Source organism: Sinocyclocheilus anshuiensis, unplaced genomic scaffold (genome assembly GCF_001515605.1).
Source record: "Sinocyclocheilus anshuiensis isolate Anshui unplaced genomic scaffold, SAMN03320099.WGS_v1.1 scaffold423, whole genome shotgun sequence".
Classification (NCBI taxonomy): Eukaryota; Metazoa; Chordata; class Actinopteri; order Cypriniformes; family Cyprinidae; genus Sinocyclocheilus; species Sinocyclocheilus anshuiensis.
In genome coordinates, this window is record NW_015549610.1 from 539,704 (window position 1) to 552,935 (window position 13,232).

At 39.6% G+C, this 13,232-nt stretch overlaps 2 protein-coding genes across 2 annotated transcripts; one reads left to right on the top strand and one right to left on the bottom strand.

Annotated features, from left to right (window-relative positions):
- Nucleotides 1-4,202: 4,202 nt before the first annotated feature.
- Nucleotides 4,203-8,792, bottom strand: LOC107659184 (zinc finger and BTB domain-containing protein 1-like). The gene is made up of 2 exons (XM_016448032.1): nucleotides 8,563-8,792; nucleotides 4,203-6,919 (listed from the first exon to the last, which is right to left on the bottom strand). Exon 2 carries the CDS (start codon nucleotides 6,913-6,915, stop codon nucleotides 4,882-4,884), a length of 2,034 nt encoding a protein of 677 aa, XP_016303518.1. The 5' UTR covers nucleotides 6,916-6,919; nucleotides 8,563-8,792; the 3' UTR covers nucleotides 4,203-4,881.
- Nucleotides 8,793-9,812: 1,020 nt separating this feature from the next.
- LOC107659158 (zinc finger and BTB domain-containing protein 25-like) lies at nucleotides 9,813-12,702 on the top strand. Its single transcript, XM_016447994.1, has 3 exons — nucleotides 9,813-9,887; nucleotides 11,067-11,245; nucleotides 11,479-12,702. Exons 2-3 carry the CDS (start codon nucleotides 11,073-11,075, stop codon nucleotides 12,596-12,598), a joined length of 1,293 nt encoding a protein of 430 aa, XP_016303480.1. The 5' UTR covers nucleotides 9,813-9,887; nucleotides 11,067-11,072; the 3' UTR covers nucleotides 12,599-12,702.
- The last annotated feature ends 530 nt before the right edge of the window (nucleotides 12,703-13,232 follow it).

A 13,232-nucleotide genomic window follows, 5' to 3' on the forward strand; every position in this document is an offset into this window, starting at 1 on the left:
CATAGATGTCACAGATAAGGCCTTTTTTTTTTTTTTAATAAATATGTAGCTTAAGTAATTGTTGGTTTTGTTAACAGACCTAAATTCTAAAGAAAGTTTTCTAAAGGTCACTTCGAGGTCAGCGTAGCCACCCAGATCCAGACTGTATCCAGACCAGATGGTGGATCAGCACCTAGAGATGACCTCTATAGCCCTGAATGTCAGCGGAGACCATGTCAACTAGATGAGCCCCAGAGATAGATCCCCTCCGAAGACCTCCTAGATGGCCATTGGGACAAGACTACAGGAACCAGATGAGTCCTCTGCACAATCGGACATTGTTGCAGCCTAGAATTAAAATGCTGGTTTCGTCTGGCCAGAGGAGAACGGCACACCATTTTGACACACTAATTCCTTGTTTAATACTGTAAAGCTGCTTTGACACAACCTGCATTGGAAAAAGCACTATGTAAATAATGGTGACTTGACTTGACTTGACTAAAGAAATTCTTCTTTTGTGTATGAGGTAGGGTTGCCAACTTCAGAAAATGAAAATGCGGGACAATCGAGTGCGTTTCTGTACTGTGTGTGGGTTTGTGAAAGAAACTGGGAGAAAGAAAGCATGATTTCCGTACATAAAAAAGGTTGAAGACATAGAAATATTTTTACATTTTTACCCTATTGTTTGTTATATTTATTTGCTCAATGTCTTCTGGGGTTTTGGTCATTTTACTGTTGTAGATATCCCATAGTATAACAAAAATATTATATATATATATATCTCTTCATTGTGTTTGGGCCCCCCGATGATCAAAATTGATGATAAAATTCTTATCTGATGATCAAAAGATTAATGTACACAGAGAATAATTTTCCCTGATAATATATTTCAGCAAAAACGCCATCTGTATTTTTCTAATCAGATGGTAGCTTTAGAATCAATAGCGATGCGAAACGATTCGGTCAAACGGGGGCTGCAAAGGGTTCGCGATTCAGTTTGATTCATTCGAACGGTTCACTCACGCACTGACTCGTTTTTGCAGCGGCACTTCGAAATAGTAACGAGATACTTGATAAAAAAAAAAAAAACAGAGCGTTGAATGAGTTGGACATTTAACTAAAATCCATTGTAGGAAACAGAATCGACATATGTCTTCGAGTAGCTCTACTGTATTCTTGAAAGACTAGAAATGCTGGGCTGGCTTTAACTCACAATATATAATGTCTCTGACACACATAAACCATGTAAACTATTACTTATTCAGTAGTAGAGTGCATTTTGTCAGCCAAGCATACACATTAAAGCTTCTCAAATGCACTCACGAGACCTGTTCATAATGTGGATTATGGATAAGCATAAAACAGCGCCACCAAGTGGATAATCAAAGAATGAAAGCACATAAACAAGAGCGGGCAGACATTGGTGTGCTTTGCGCTTCTAGTAAACAAGCAGAAAAAAACCTAGAAAACACATTTTTAGCACATTTTACAATAAACGAGCAAATAAATGTGTAGGTACTATTTAAAGTAGGGCCTACTTTTTGTTTCATGAGAAGAATTATTTGGTTCTAATTAAGGATGTTTTTATTAAACAGCTTGAGACGTCTTAGTCAGGTATTTACCCATTGAAAACGAAACGTTCCTTCCATGGTAAACTAATTTAGTTGGACAAATACAGAGTTTGTATGCGTCACAGTGAGCGCCACAAGAGGTTTCCAGGCATCTAGAGATGGTTTCCAAAACCACAAGCTCACTGGCTGCAAAGGCAGTCGAGCTGTTAAGGGAACATGTAGGCATTAAAAGGCTTTTAACCAGACATAAACTCATCTGAGAGCCTGAGATTTTAAGTAGATAATTATAGCAAAATACAGGCTATACGGGAGGGATGTTTTTGTGCTGATATTTAGAGCTCAGCATTGAAGTGGCCTAACAACATCTGTACAACATTTGTCTTTTGTATAAATCCCTAAGACCATCTCCCTTACACCTAACCTGTTTCTCAGAGAGTGATACATAAAAAGCTCCTCTAGAAGTTTGGGTCAAATAATGAGAAATATCACCATCTAGAGGTTAGTGGTGGCACTATACTGCAAACAAACAAACAAACACTGTTCAAGTTCAATTTGGCCCATGTGTTTGATTAGTTCACTATGTTTCTGCTTTCCTACAGACCTACAGATAGCTCCCTGTTCCGACGTTGCAGCTCAATTTCAAAATACTGCAAGAGGGCACAGGTATGATGATTATTATCTGTGCAGCTACTGAACATCAGCAATAATACATCTAAAAGCCACAGCATTTCACATGGTAACGCAGGCTAAAGAAATCAGTAAAGCAATGCATTGTCATACACAATACAGAAGCAGATGTTCAGTTTGACAAATTAATCTTCCTTGCTATATTTTGACAAGCTATTGTTTATTTGTAAACCAGTTAAATAAAACTACAGAAAATAATGCACCAATTTATAATTTAAAAGAAAGCAGTAGTATAATTTTTGATAAATTTGACATAGCACAGGCATAATATAAAAGTAAAGCTTTCATAACTAATTAATTAAAAATTATTGTTATTCATTTGCAGGGGATTCAAGCTACTGTGTTTGATATGGTCGGTTAAATATAGGGATAAAATATACCGGATAGGTTTGGAGTGATCATTTGCATGGCAAATATTACGCTGCCATTATCCGACAACCAGAAGGTTGTAATAATTCAGCCGGCAGCCTGTAGTCTGTCTAGAGAAAATACTTTATGATAAATTAATCATTGTCAGATAAAACAGTAAACACACCTTATAAGATATGTTTTGCATTAGTGTTCGTGAATTTTCATGAATTCCATATCAAATACATCACACAAATCACCATTTTTTAAACTTTTATTTTCTTTCTTAAATCCAAGAACGTATGAAACACTGAAGTAAAATTTTAAAATGTGATCAAAAAACAATATTTGCATATATCCCTTGCAATATTTCTACCACACAAAAAATATTTTCACTTGGTTTAGATCACAACACCACCCAAATACACAGCTGAACAGCCAGTGCAAATGTCTGAGCTGTCTGTCTGTAAATTAAAATGACTAGCTTGCTTTGGTCCTTTTTGTTTAAAAACCCATCACAAATGTAACTTCCGATGAAGAATACAAGTGAGCTGCATAAACCCCACTGTAACACAGTTCTGATATACTTTTTATACAATCAATAGAGCTATGTATGCCTGAATAGGTCAGTTTACTTGAATGTGACAATGTATTTTAAACAGAAGCGTGGAGCACCAACTGCCACAAGTTTAGCCAGACTGCCTGCTCTTAATCCAATCATTAACTGCGTCTAGATTAATCTGTATGATCTCATGGCCCCGTTGATGGTTCATGGATCACATCCTAAAAAATCTGCTCTCTAGCCTGTATGAACATCACATGATTAAACTTGAAAAACACAAAACCAAAAACAAACCAACCTGGCTATTTCACGGGATAAGATAACGATTGCTGAAGTACTTGTTTATTTATACAAACGTAATAATTTACCCTACACCCTTGTGCAAGCATTATATAGCATACTTCACATCAAGCCACAATAATTTTACAAGGTGTGAAATATTTGAAATGTTAAAACCTCTTATAAGCCAATTTAAGCTTTAGATGGACCCTAAACAAACGCATATAGTTTGATTGCTCTAAACAAAAACAGCGTAGGCTGATAAGTATTGTATATCACGTAATCCTTATTAGAAACAGATAGCTTGTGTACAAACCGAAAGATTTTAGAAATCTGTTTATATGACATGAATATCTTTGGGATATTGAAATAACTACACAATAAATGTTTTTACTCCATGAAACTCACATAAACTGAACGCACACTAAATTAGGGATGAATTTACAATAGTTTGCATAGATTCCTGGGTTTTGTATGACTGACGATTTAGCAAGTACAGCTAGCTGAAAGGCATCAACAAGAGTGTTTTTCTCTGCTTTTTATAAAATACAGTATTTTTAGTGTTCTGGTGCAAGGAGGGAAAAGTGCCCGCATACTATTAGCAATCTATTCTCCTTTATTATCTCTGTGCTTTAAAGGGATAGTTAGACAAAAAATTAACATCATTTTCTCACCCTCGTGTCATTCCAAACATGCCTTTTTTTCTTCTTCTGCGGAACAGAAGAAAAAACATTTTGAACAATGTTTGAACAGTTTTTATCCAAAACAACATTGGACCCCACTATCTTTCATTTTATGGACAAAAACAGTACATAAAAATATATTTTTCAAAATCTCAACAGAAGAGAGTCAGTCATAAAGGTTCAGAATAACATACAGTAAGGGTGAGTAAATGATGAAAGAATTCATCTGGGTGAACCATCCCTTTAAGGGCAATTGAACATGGAATATTATGACAGGTAAGGACACCAGAGCTACTTGAATTAATGACAAAATGGAAGCAGTATATGCTTATGTTCACTAAAAAAGCACCACCTATAAAAACAAATTAACATTTTGACAAAAGTCCTCTTAAATACTAAAGTTAAAATGTTGGTGTACCACCATTAAAGCTTCATGAACAGATATTTATCGGATGTAAAACTATTAGCCATGGGCCAGTTTCATAACTACAGACCTATTTAGCATTTTCAACTGAAACACCACTGATAGTGTGATTTAGTCAATATCTAGACTTAACCAGTGTCTGGATATCCATCTCGAAGTATAAGAAAATGAAGACAAAAGCTTGAGGCACTATGTCCAACCAAAAACATTGAGCAACACATCCAGAATTTGCATACACATAGAAAGTGCAGTTGTAAAGGTTACAATTGGTGTCTAAGTGCATAGATTTGTTCTCACATTTACAGTATGGCTTATTTCAAAGATTCCAGGGTTTCAGAGAGAGGCCTCTCATTGTCTCTTGGTGTGCTTGGAGTTGTAGTGGCTCCGCATGTCTTTGCGGAGACGGAACTTCTCTCCGCAAACGCCACAGATGTACAGATGCACATCCATGTGCTTCTCAAGATGTTCGCCGCTGGGGAAAATCTGGAAACACACCTGGCAGATAGTCTCTCCGGCAGACAGGTGAGAGATCATGTGTCGCACGTGATCGTGTTTGAGGAACGTACCCTGATCACACATGGGGCAAACGTACCGCGCCATTCCCTTGTGCATGTCAGTGTGCAACCGCAGCTGTCGCTCGCGCAGAAACTGTTTCCCGCAGGTCTGACAGGTGAACTGCTTTTCCTTGGTATGCACAGTGTAGTGCTCCCTTAGATGACACCTTTGGTAAAAGCCCTTGCCGCAAATTGCGCAGAAATGCTTGCGCCGATGGTCTGGCTCACTGCCTTCTTCCAACAGAACGGGCCGGAACGACTCCTGCTCCGGACAAGCCAACGTGTGCTCCACCGCAAGACTTTCGCTTTCAAATATTATTCCACAGAGTGGACAGCGAAAGCCCAGATCAGCTCCTTCTAACAAGCTTTCTTCCATAGCCTCGGCATCTTCAAGTAGAAGCGATTCCTCACCTGGGGAGTCCGTCTCGGCCCCTTGGGGTTCACCGCAACGCTCGGCGTGCTCCTGCAGCTGCCTGCCTTTAATGAGCACTTGGCCGCACCTTCCACAGGCGCAGATATGTCCCATGTGGCTGGAGATGTAATGAGCGGACTGATCCTCCTCCGTCAACAGGGCTCCGCACAACTCGCATGGATTGCACGCGCCAACTTGCTTTTCCTCTTTGATCCGGTGCACCTTTGGATCCGTGTCTAACCCTGTGCTTTGGCCCTCCAAAGCATCCATGGCTAACACTCCAGCCTCTTCCTCACTGTCAATCTTCATCTGGTCTGCAAGATTGTCTTTGTACACTCTGGTACGAACTTTGCAGCTCCCTACGTTATGGTTCCCTACCTTTATGACTTTTATAGTTTCCAAATCGGTCTCAGAATCATCATCTCGCTCCACTTTAATGGTAATATTCCTGGAGAAGGCAGCTTTGCCATCCATGCCAGTGGCGACGGACCTGATCACGGTCTCTGTGTCTGGCTTGTGGTCTGGCCAGTCCTCTTCGCCCTTACAAACCGTTCTGTACTCATCTGTACCCTCTGAAGTCGAACTCTCTGCTTTTCCGGCATCGCCATAAACCTCCTTGCTGACTTTGGGAGTCTGGAAAGCTTTGCGATTGGTGCATGTGAGGATGTGTTCAATGAGCAGCTTTTCACAGCTGAACACAAAACCGCAATCGTCGCAAGTGTATGTACGACCAAATCGAGGACGTTCTTTCATGGCAGAGCTTCGGCCTGAAGTTCTCTTCCTCAAGTCACATGGCTGGTCTACAATGGTCTCCGAGTGTGGCGGAGGGTGTGGTATGACCACATCTTCAGCAGGCCTGACAGTTGAGATGTTAATGGTCTGACGAGCAGTTGTGGTTGAGGCTTTTGGTGCGCATTCATTCTCAGAAGGGCTTGGTCGCTGCTGCTCAAACATTCGAACGCCGAACATCATCTTGCTTCCCACCATGCCAGATGAGGATGAGGAGCTGGATGACGAAGAGGACGATGCAGAGGACGAGGGTGTCAGATTGGATGTTCGGATGTCTCGGAGGTCCTCCAGTGAGTCGGGGATGTAGTACATTTGTAGGTAGGCCATAGATGATTTCAGCTCTTCAAATTCATAGTGATCTACGACAATTTGGCCAAGGTACATGAGCTGCAGAATGAGATCAAAGCACTCTGCGCTGATCTGCATGTTGCTGAGATCAAACCGTGTGGTTCCCTGCTGATCCCGGATGAACATCATTCTGAAGTAAGAGCTGCAGGCCGCCAACACGGCCTTATGGGCCCTGAAATAAATGTCGCCTATGGCAATGCAGCAGTCACAGAGGAAACCCCACTCCCTTTGGTTGTTGAGCTGCTGCAGGACATGCTCACTGTGGCTGGGCCTTGCCATTACCCTGTGAAGAATCGTAAAGAAACACATGATACATCAGCAAGACCCAGGTTTAAGAAATATTTTTCCTTCTCACAGGCGCCATATCATGATAATATCATGACTCATGTATTGATTTGCAAACTGAAGAGTTGATCTAACTGTGGAATGGAAACGTGAGTGCACAGATCTCATTATACACTTTTAAAAGTTGTACTATTTTTAACTTGACATGCTGCCTTAAAAACATAACACTAAGGACAGGACATCCATAAACAGCCAAAGATGTGTGAATGCGTATGGCTGTAGCTTAAAAAGGGGATTTTTTTTTCACTTCTATGAGAGGGTTTATCATACCAAATTTCTAAGAACTAAAGTACAGCAGGCTAATTCAAGTAAAAATATCTAAATTAAATAAGACTGCTGTTCAAAAATTTGGGGCCACTAAGCTTAACAGTAATATTGTGAAATATTATTGCAATTTAAAATAACTGTTTTCTATTTTAATATATTTTAAAATGTAATTTATTCCTGTGATGGCAAAGCTAAATTATTCCAGTTTTCACTGCTGATTTGGTGTTCAAGAAACTTTTCTTATTATTTTCATGATGAATACAGTTGTGCTGCTTAATATTTTTTTGTGGAAGCCATGGTACTTTGTACTTTGATAAATAGAAAGTTCAAAAGAAAATAATTAATTTGAATGTAAAGTAAAATTAATGTTACTTTTGATCCAATTTCCATCCTTGCTGAATAAAGTACATTTCTTTAAAAAAAAATCTTACTGACTTCAAACTTTTGAATAGTAGAGTATATAAGAAAAATCTAGATAAAATAGTCAAACTCTAGTCTGTACTGGACACTTACCTTGATCACACATAACACTAAAGACTAAGTAATAGGTATTTGCCAATATGAAACAACAAAAATATAACGGGGAAGATAAGAAAAAAATGAGAGGTTTAAATATTTTAGGTGTGATTATATCTTATTGCTACGTTTCAGAAATGTAATAATATTAAACTAAATAAACAAATTATATATATTGCACAGATCTGTAACCATCTCAACAACCCACCAGGTAAAGCTCCTTATAAGCATAAACGTAATTAATAAATTCAATTGATCGGGCAATAATAATTCATGAAGTCTAGTGGAATCTTCAGATTCTTTGCAAACTTGTAGAATACGGTTTTACTATTCAGAATAAAATCATAAAAAGCAAATGACAGCAGAAGAGAAAAATTGTGTTCATATAATACGCTTAGTAAGAACTGGTTTAAATAGTACTTGTTTCCGTCGTTCAGCTCAATCACAAGCCAAACAGAGTGGTTTACATCCCGCCCCCGCGTTCTCATTGGCCTATTTTGGAGACAGAATCATGCGGGCGTTGTGGCTGTCAATCATACCGCACTTAAAAGTAAAATCAAACTACTTGGACAACACGCTACAGATCTGACCATACAATTACCCTTAGCGACAACATAAAGTTTTTAAAGCCTCTGTTACTTAAGAGACGGCATAACCGAATATATCTGACCATTGTCGCAGGGAGATCTCTCACGCAAGCATGCAAGTGCCACCCCCGCGCAGCTTCCCGCACATACGCAATGAGCTTCGCATTACTGTAGCTCGTGTTTACACGCAAAACACACTGAAAATACTCACCGACGGTAATGGGCGCTAACTTGTAGCGAACGACGGAATTCAAGTTAAAACACAGAGCGAAGAAGTTCCACCTCTTTTGCCTTCGTCCAAGCGAAAACTTGGGACGAGAATAGCTAATCTCGAGGGCGAAGCCCCTTCTGTGCAGCGCGGATGAAAGAACTTCCGCACAGCCGCTCTGCGAGTTCTATCACCGCACTGAAATCCGGCCCCGCTCACGCAAATCCAGCCCGCCCCAGCACGCGCAGCACAGTGAAAATGCAACCAAACCATGTATGAAAATATGCTCTTCAGGACGAGCCCTTGCGGTCACATTCGTGCTGAAAACGAAATAGAATTGTGTTATATAACTTACATTTTGCACCTTTTCCACAAGAACTACTTTCAAATGATTGGTTTTTTTTTTGTGTTTACATTACGCCTACACATTTCCTCGCTTTCCTCTGTATTGCTGTCATTACCATCATGCCAAGCATATCAGAGAACTGAATTTCTGCAAAAAAGTTTGCTTTTATGGAATGGGAAGTCTAATTTCTGATGTAAACATCAGAAATATCACTATGTTTGTACAATATTTTATTACATTATCACATAGGCTAGCTTTTATAGGCCATTAACAAACATGTTTAAAATGTACAATTTTAAACAATTGCAATTCTCATATACAAGTTAAAAATATATTTAATTTGTATACATTCAAAGTCAGTTGACTTGCTTACTAAATTTTGTCCAAGAATGATTTACATAGTAAAAATCATCACAAGCCATTACCACACAAACACTAATCGTAAATCCACACCATAACTAATGGCACATTACCAAAATCCATCTGATTAGACCTTTATTGTAGCATAGTTACCTATGTGATAAATGTTATAAAACAGACGAGTTTAAAGACGTATAATTGGTCAAGTGTTTAAATTGTTAGAGGTGTTCCTACATATGTGTGTTACACTAAAACAATTTCATGAGTGCTTCATGAGACCCTTTTGCAAAACTGGCTTTGCGCTGTCCTCAATGCAAATTGTCATAATCCACGCATCGTTGAGGACTTTCCCTCACTAGATATAACTGCTAGTCTATATATATATATATATATCATATCATTCGACACAAAAGAACAGAAACATATCGAACGAGCATGTAAATACAAGCCTTTGCTTAGCATGTTTCCACTATGTGTGCGTCTGGATCAGCTAATGTACAGTACGGTCACGTGACGGATAACAAGCTAAACCGTCAATCGCTTAGGAAGAACCGCGAGACCATAAGAGAATTTTCCTGCTGCAACAAACACGAAATTATTATCCGTTTCTCTCGTATAGTTGGTAAGAACGCATTTTTTGGGACCGTGAGAATGCATTATGTCTGTGCTTTGGTACATGCATGCTTTGTTGGCCAAGGTGCATGAAAACACCGTTTCTTCGACAACACTTGATAGGTGTAGACCAGACGTGTGAAAATTATTATGATTCTGTCGCGGACAAATCTGCTGGGAGTCAGAACTTGTATATAACAGAAGCACGAACTAAACAGCTCCTACACGCTATTTTGTGTATTATCCATTCATTAATGGATTTTTCTTATGCGACGAACATTGCTGTTTGTAAATGTCCTTTTGTGTAATGATTTTAAGAAATCGCTGTCAGGTATTGTCTGGTCAGGTCAGCATGCAAATATTTTAAAATGTTGCGGTGTAAACATTGAATACAAGTCAGTCGTTGCTGTTTCTCCGTTTATATTAAGAAAAGTCAAATTACATACAATGATACAATGTGAAATTGCTGTAGATTTAAGTTATATATTAAGCAAAACGTACAACGTAGTTCTTACGAAATTTCCGAGTAATTTGTCTGTTTTTATGAGGAATGTAAGAATATAATTTACCAAAGCATTGTCATTGTAGGTTTCACTGTAAAAAAATGGCAATCCTATCCAGATGTAAACAGCTGGTTTGTCTCAAAAATTAAAAAAATATTATGGCTATTTTGATCGATAGAGGTCGCCAGTTACTTAGTCAACTAAGGCTCTTCAGAGTCACTTCATTGGTTGGTTCTGGCGCTTGCTGGTCCATCATGTTGAGAGACATTTGGGACAAGAAAAAATAAGAATGTCTGAGAAAACAAAAATGATGAATCTAGTTTAAAAGTATGTGCTATGGTATTCAAATGTACATTATTCAGTAATATCAATACGTTTTTCTTAAGGTTGCTGTAATTTACCTGAACAAAATATGTTTTTTTTTAAACGTAGCCTATGACATTGAAAAAAAAAACAGAAACTGAAAGCATTTTCATCATAGATCATAGTTTTTTTTTATTTCTTTTTGAATAACACAGTAGATAGAAAATTTATGTTGCTAGAAATGTTGACTGAATAAACTCTGAATAATAGGTAAATGCTAGTATTATTAATCCCAGTATACTACAGGAGAGTAGGCTATTCAAATTATGCATAAGAATTTATTTGGTTGACATTTGTTTTCTATGCATGTATGTATGTAACAGGTTGAGATGGACGTGTCTGGCCATAGTTTGTTCCTCCTGCAGCAGCTGAATGTCCAAAGGGAGTTTGGCTTTCTGTGTGACTGCACTGTTGCCATTGGCAACGTATACTTCAAGGCTCATCGTGCAGTCCTTGCTGCCTTCTCAAACTATTTTAAAATGATCTTCATCCACCAGTCCAGGTTAGCAAAAACTCCATTTTGAAATGTATCTTGAAGTGTACGGGTCACCCATCATGCTTACTCTGCTAATCAAATAAGCATGGGGAGGAAGTCAAGATAGCTTGATTGATAAACATTAAAAGTTGTAGCATATTAATAATAATGCTAAATATATTCCAAATGCTTAATAACCATACTTTAAAAGAAATAATAAATTGCTGATTGTATTTTTAATTACTTTCCTGCTTTTTCAGTGAGTGCATCAAGATCCAGCCCACAGATATTCAACCAGATGTCTTCAGCTACCTGTTACACATCATGTACACAGGCATGGGTCCCAAACAACCTGTTGACCAGGGCAGACTTCAAGAAGGCATCAAGTTCCTCCACGTGTACCAGCTCTGCCGCAAAACAGGCGAAGGCGGCCCAGATGCATCTTCTGAGCCCATCCGTATGTCCAACCTGTATGGCATCCAGATCTCTTCACAGCTGGCCAGTAAAGAGAACTCTGGCCTGAAGGCTGGCGGTTCACGTGACCCTGAGGACGGCCGCTCCAGCACTAGGGCCGACCGCACACATGGTCGTTTAGCTCTCGCTGTAGGGCTGGAGGGCATTACGTCTGAGCGACAGCCTCAAAGCTTCCGCGCCGCATCCTCGGTGGCCTCGGGGGACGACTCTGACATTTCACCTCGGATCAAACAGGAAAGGGTAGAGGATGAAGAACAACAGGAAGGCGAAAAAGAGCCTTGCTCTCTCTCCCCAGCCCAGGTGAGTCTGGTTCTGTTCAAAGATGGCCCTCTAGCGCTTTTATGCCCCCGCTGCGGTGAACGCTGTCTGTCACCTGAAGGCCTGCAAGAGCACCTATTTACCCACGCAGCCTGTGCCCTTGAGCCTAGCGGTCTGATGGAAGGCCCTTCAGAGGACAAAACCGGGGAGCACAAGTCCCTAGAGGAGAGGCGGCCTCATAAGGAGCGCATAGACTCTGGTAGTCTGGAGGAGGCCTTACGGCAGAGTCAGGCCCTGCCAGATGAGCTGGCCGTGGAACTCAGGCGAGGTGGTGGGACCGGATGGAGCGGCAGCCCATTGGCAGCCTTCACGCGAAAACGAAAGATGGCCTGTACCGTCTGCAACCTTCACTTCTCACAGAAGAGCCAGCTGCAGGAGCACATGTTCGCACATGTGGGCAAGCCGCTGCGATACCATCGCTACAGCCGCTTCTGCGGGCAGCTGCTCCATGGCTGCGAGGGCCAGCCAGATATTACCACAGCCACGGGAGAGGAGGCAGCCAAAGACACTCAGGATAACGTCAGCTCCTGCTACTCACTGGACTCTGAGGTCTCTCAGGAGAGCGTGGATGCAGTGACTGTGGAATGAAGTAGCGTTTGACATATATTCATGCGAACACACAATGTCTGTTAAAGGAATATTCTTAGTATATCTATAACATAATATATTAGAACAAGTTAAGCTCTGTCGAAAGCATTTGTGGTAGATTGATTACAACAAATATTAATTTCCACCTGTCCCTCATTTTCTTAAAAAAAAAAAAAAGGAGCAAAAATCTTGGTTACAGTGAGGCATTTACAGTAGAATAGGGTCAATCTGTAAAAATGTAAATACTCACTGTTTCAATAAGACATAAGCAAACATGATTTTAATTTGTTAAAAAAATATATTTTCTGTGTAAAGATGTATCCAATTTTACAACCTTCATGACAACATAAAGGCCAAAGTATACTTCAGTTTTTATGCATACACTGGAGTATGCGTACAGTGCTTGTGACATAATACTTAATTTTTAACAGAATAATGTATTTTTCTGCTTTTAATTCCTCTAAAATTGGTCCCCATTCATTTAAATTCCTATGTGCCTTGCGATAACCTCAATTTTTGCTTTTTTAAGAAAACGGGGCGAGTCAAAATTATTTTGCGTCAATCAACATTATTCTTCAAATACTGTCGATTGAGCTTAACTTTTATTAAACCCGTAATTTTCCTTTACCTAATT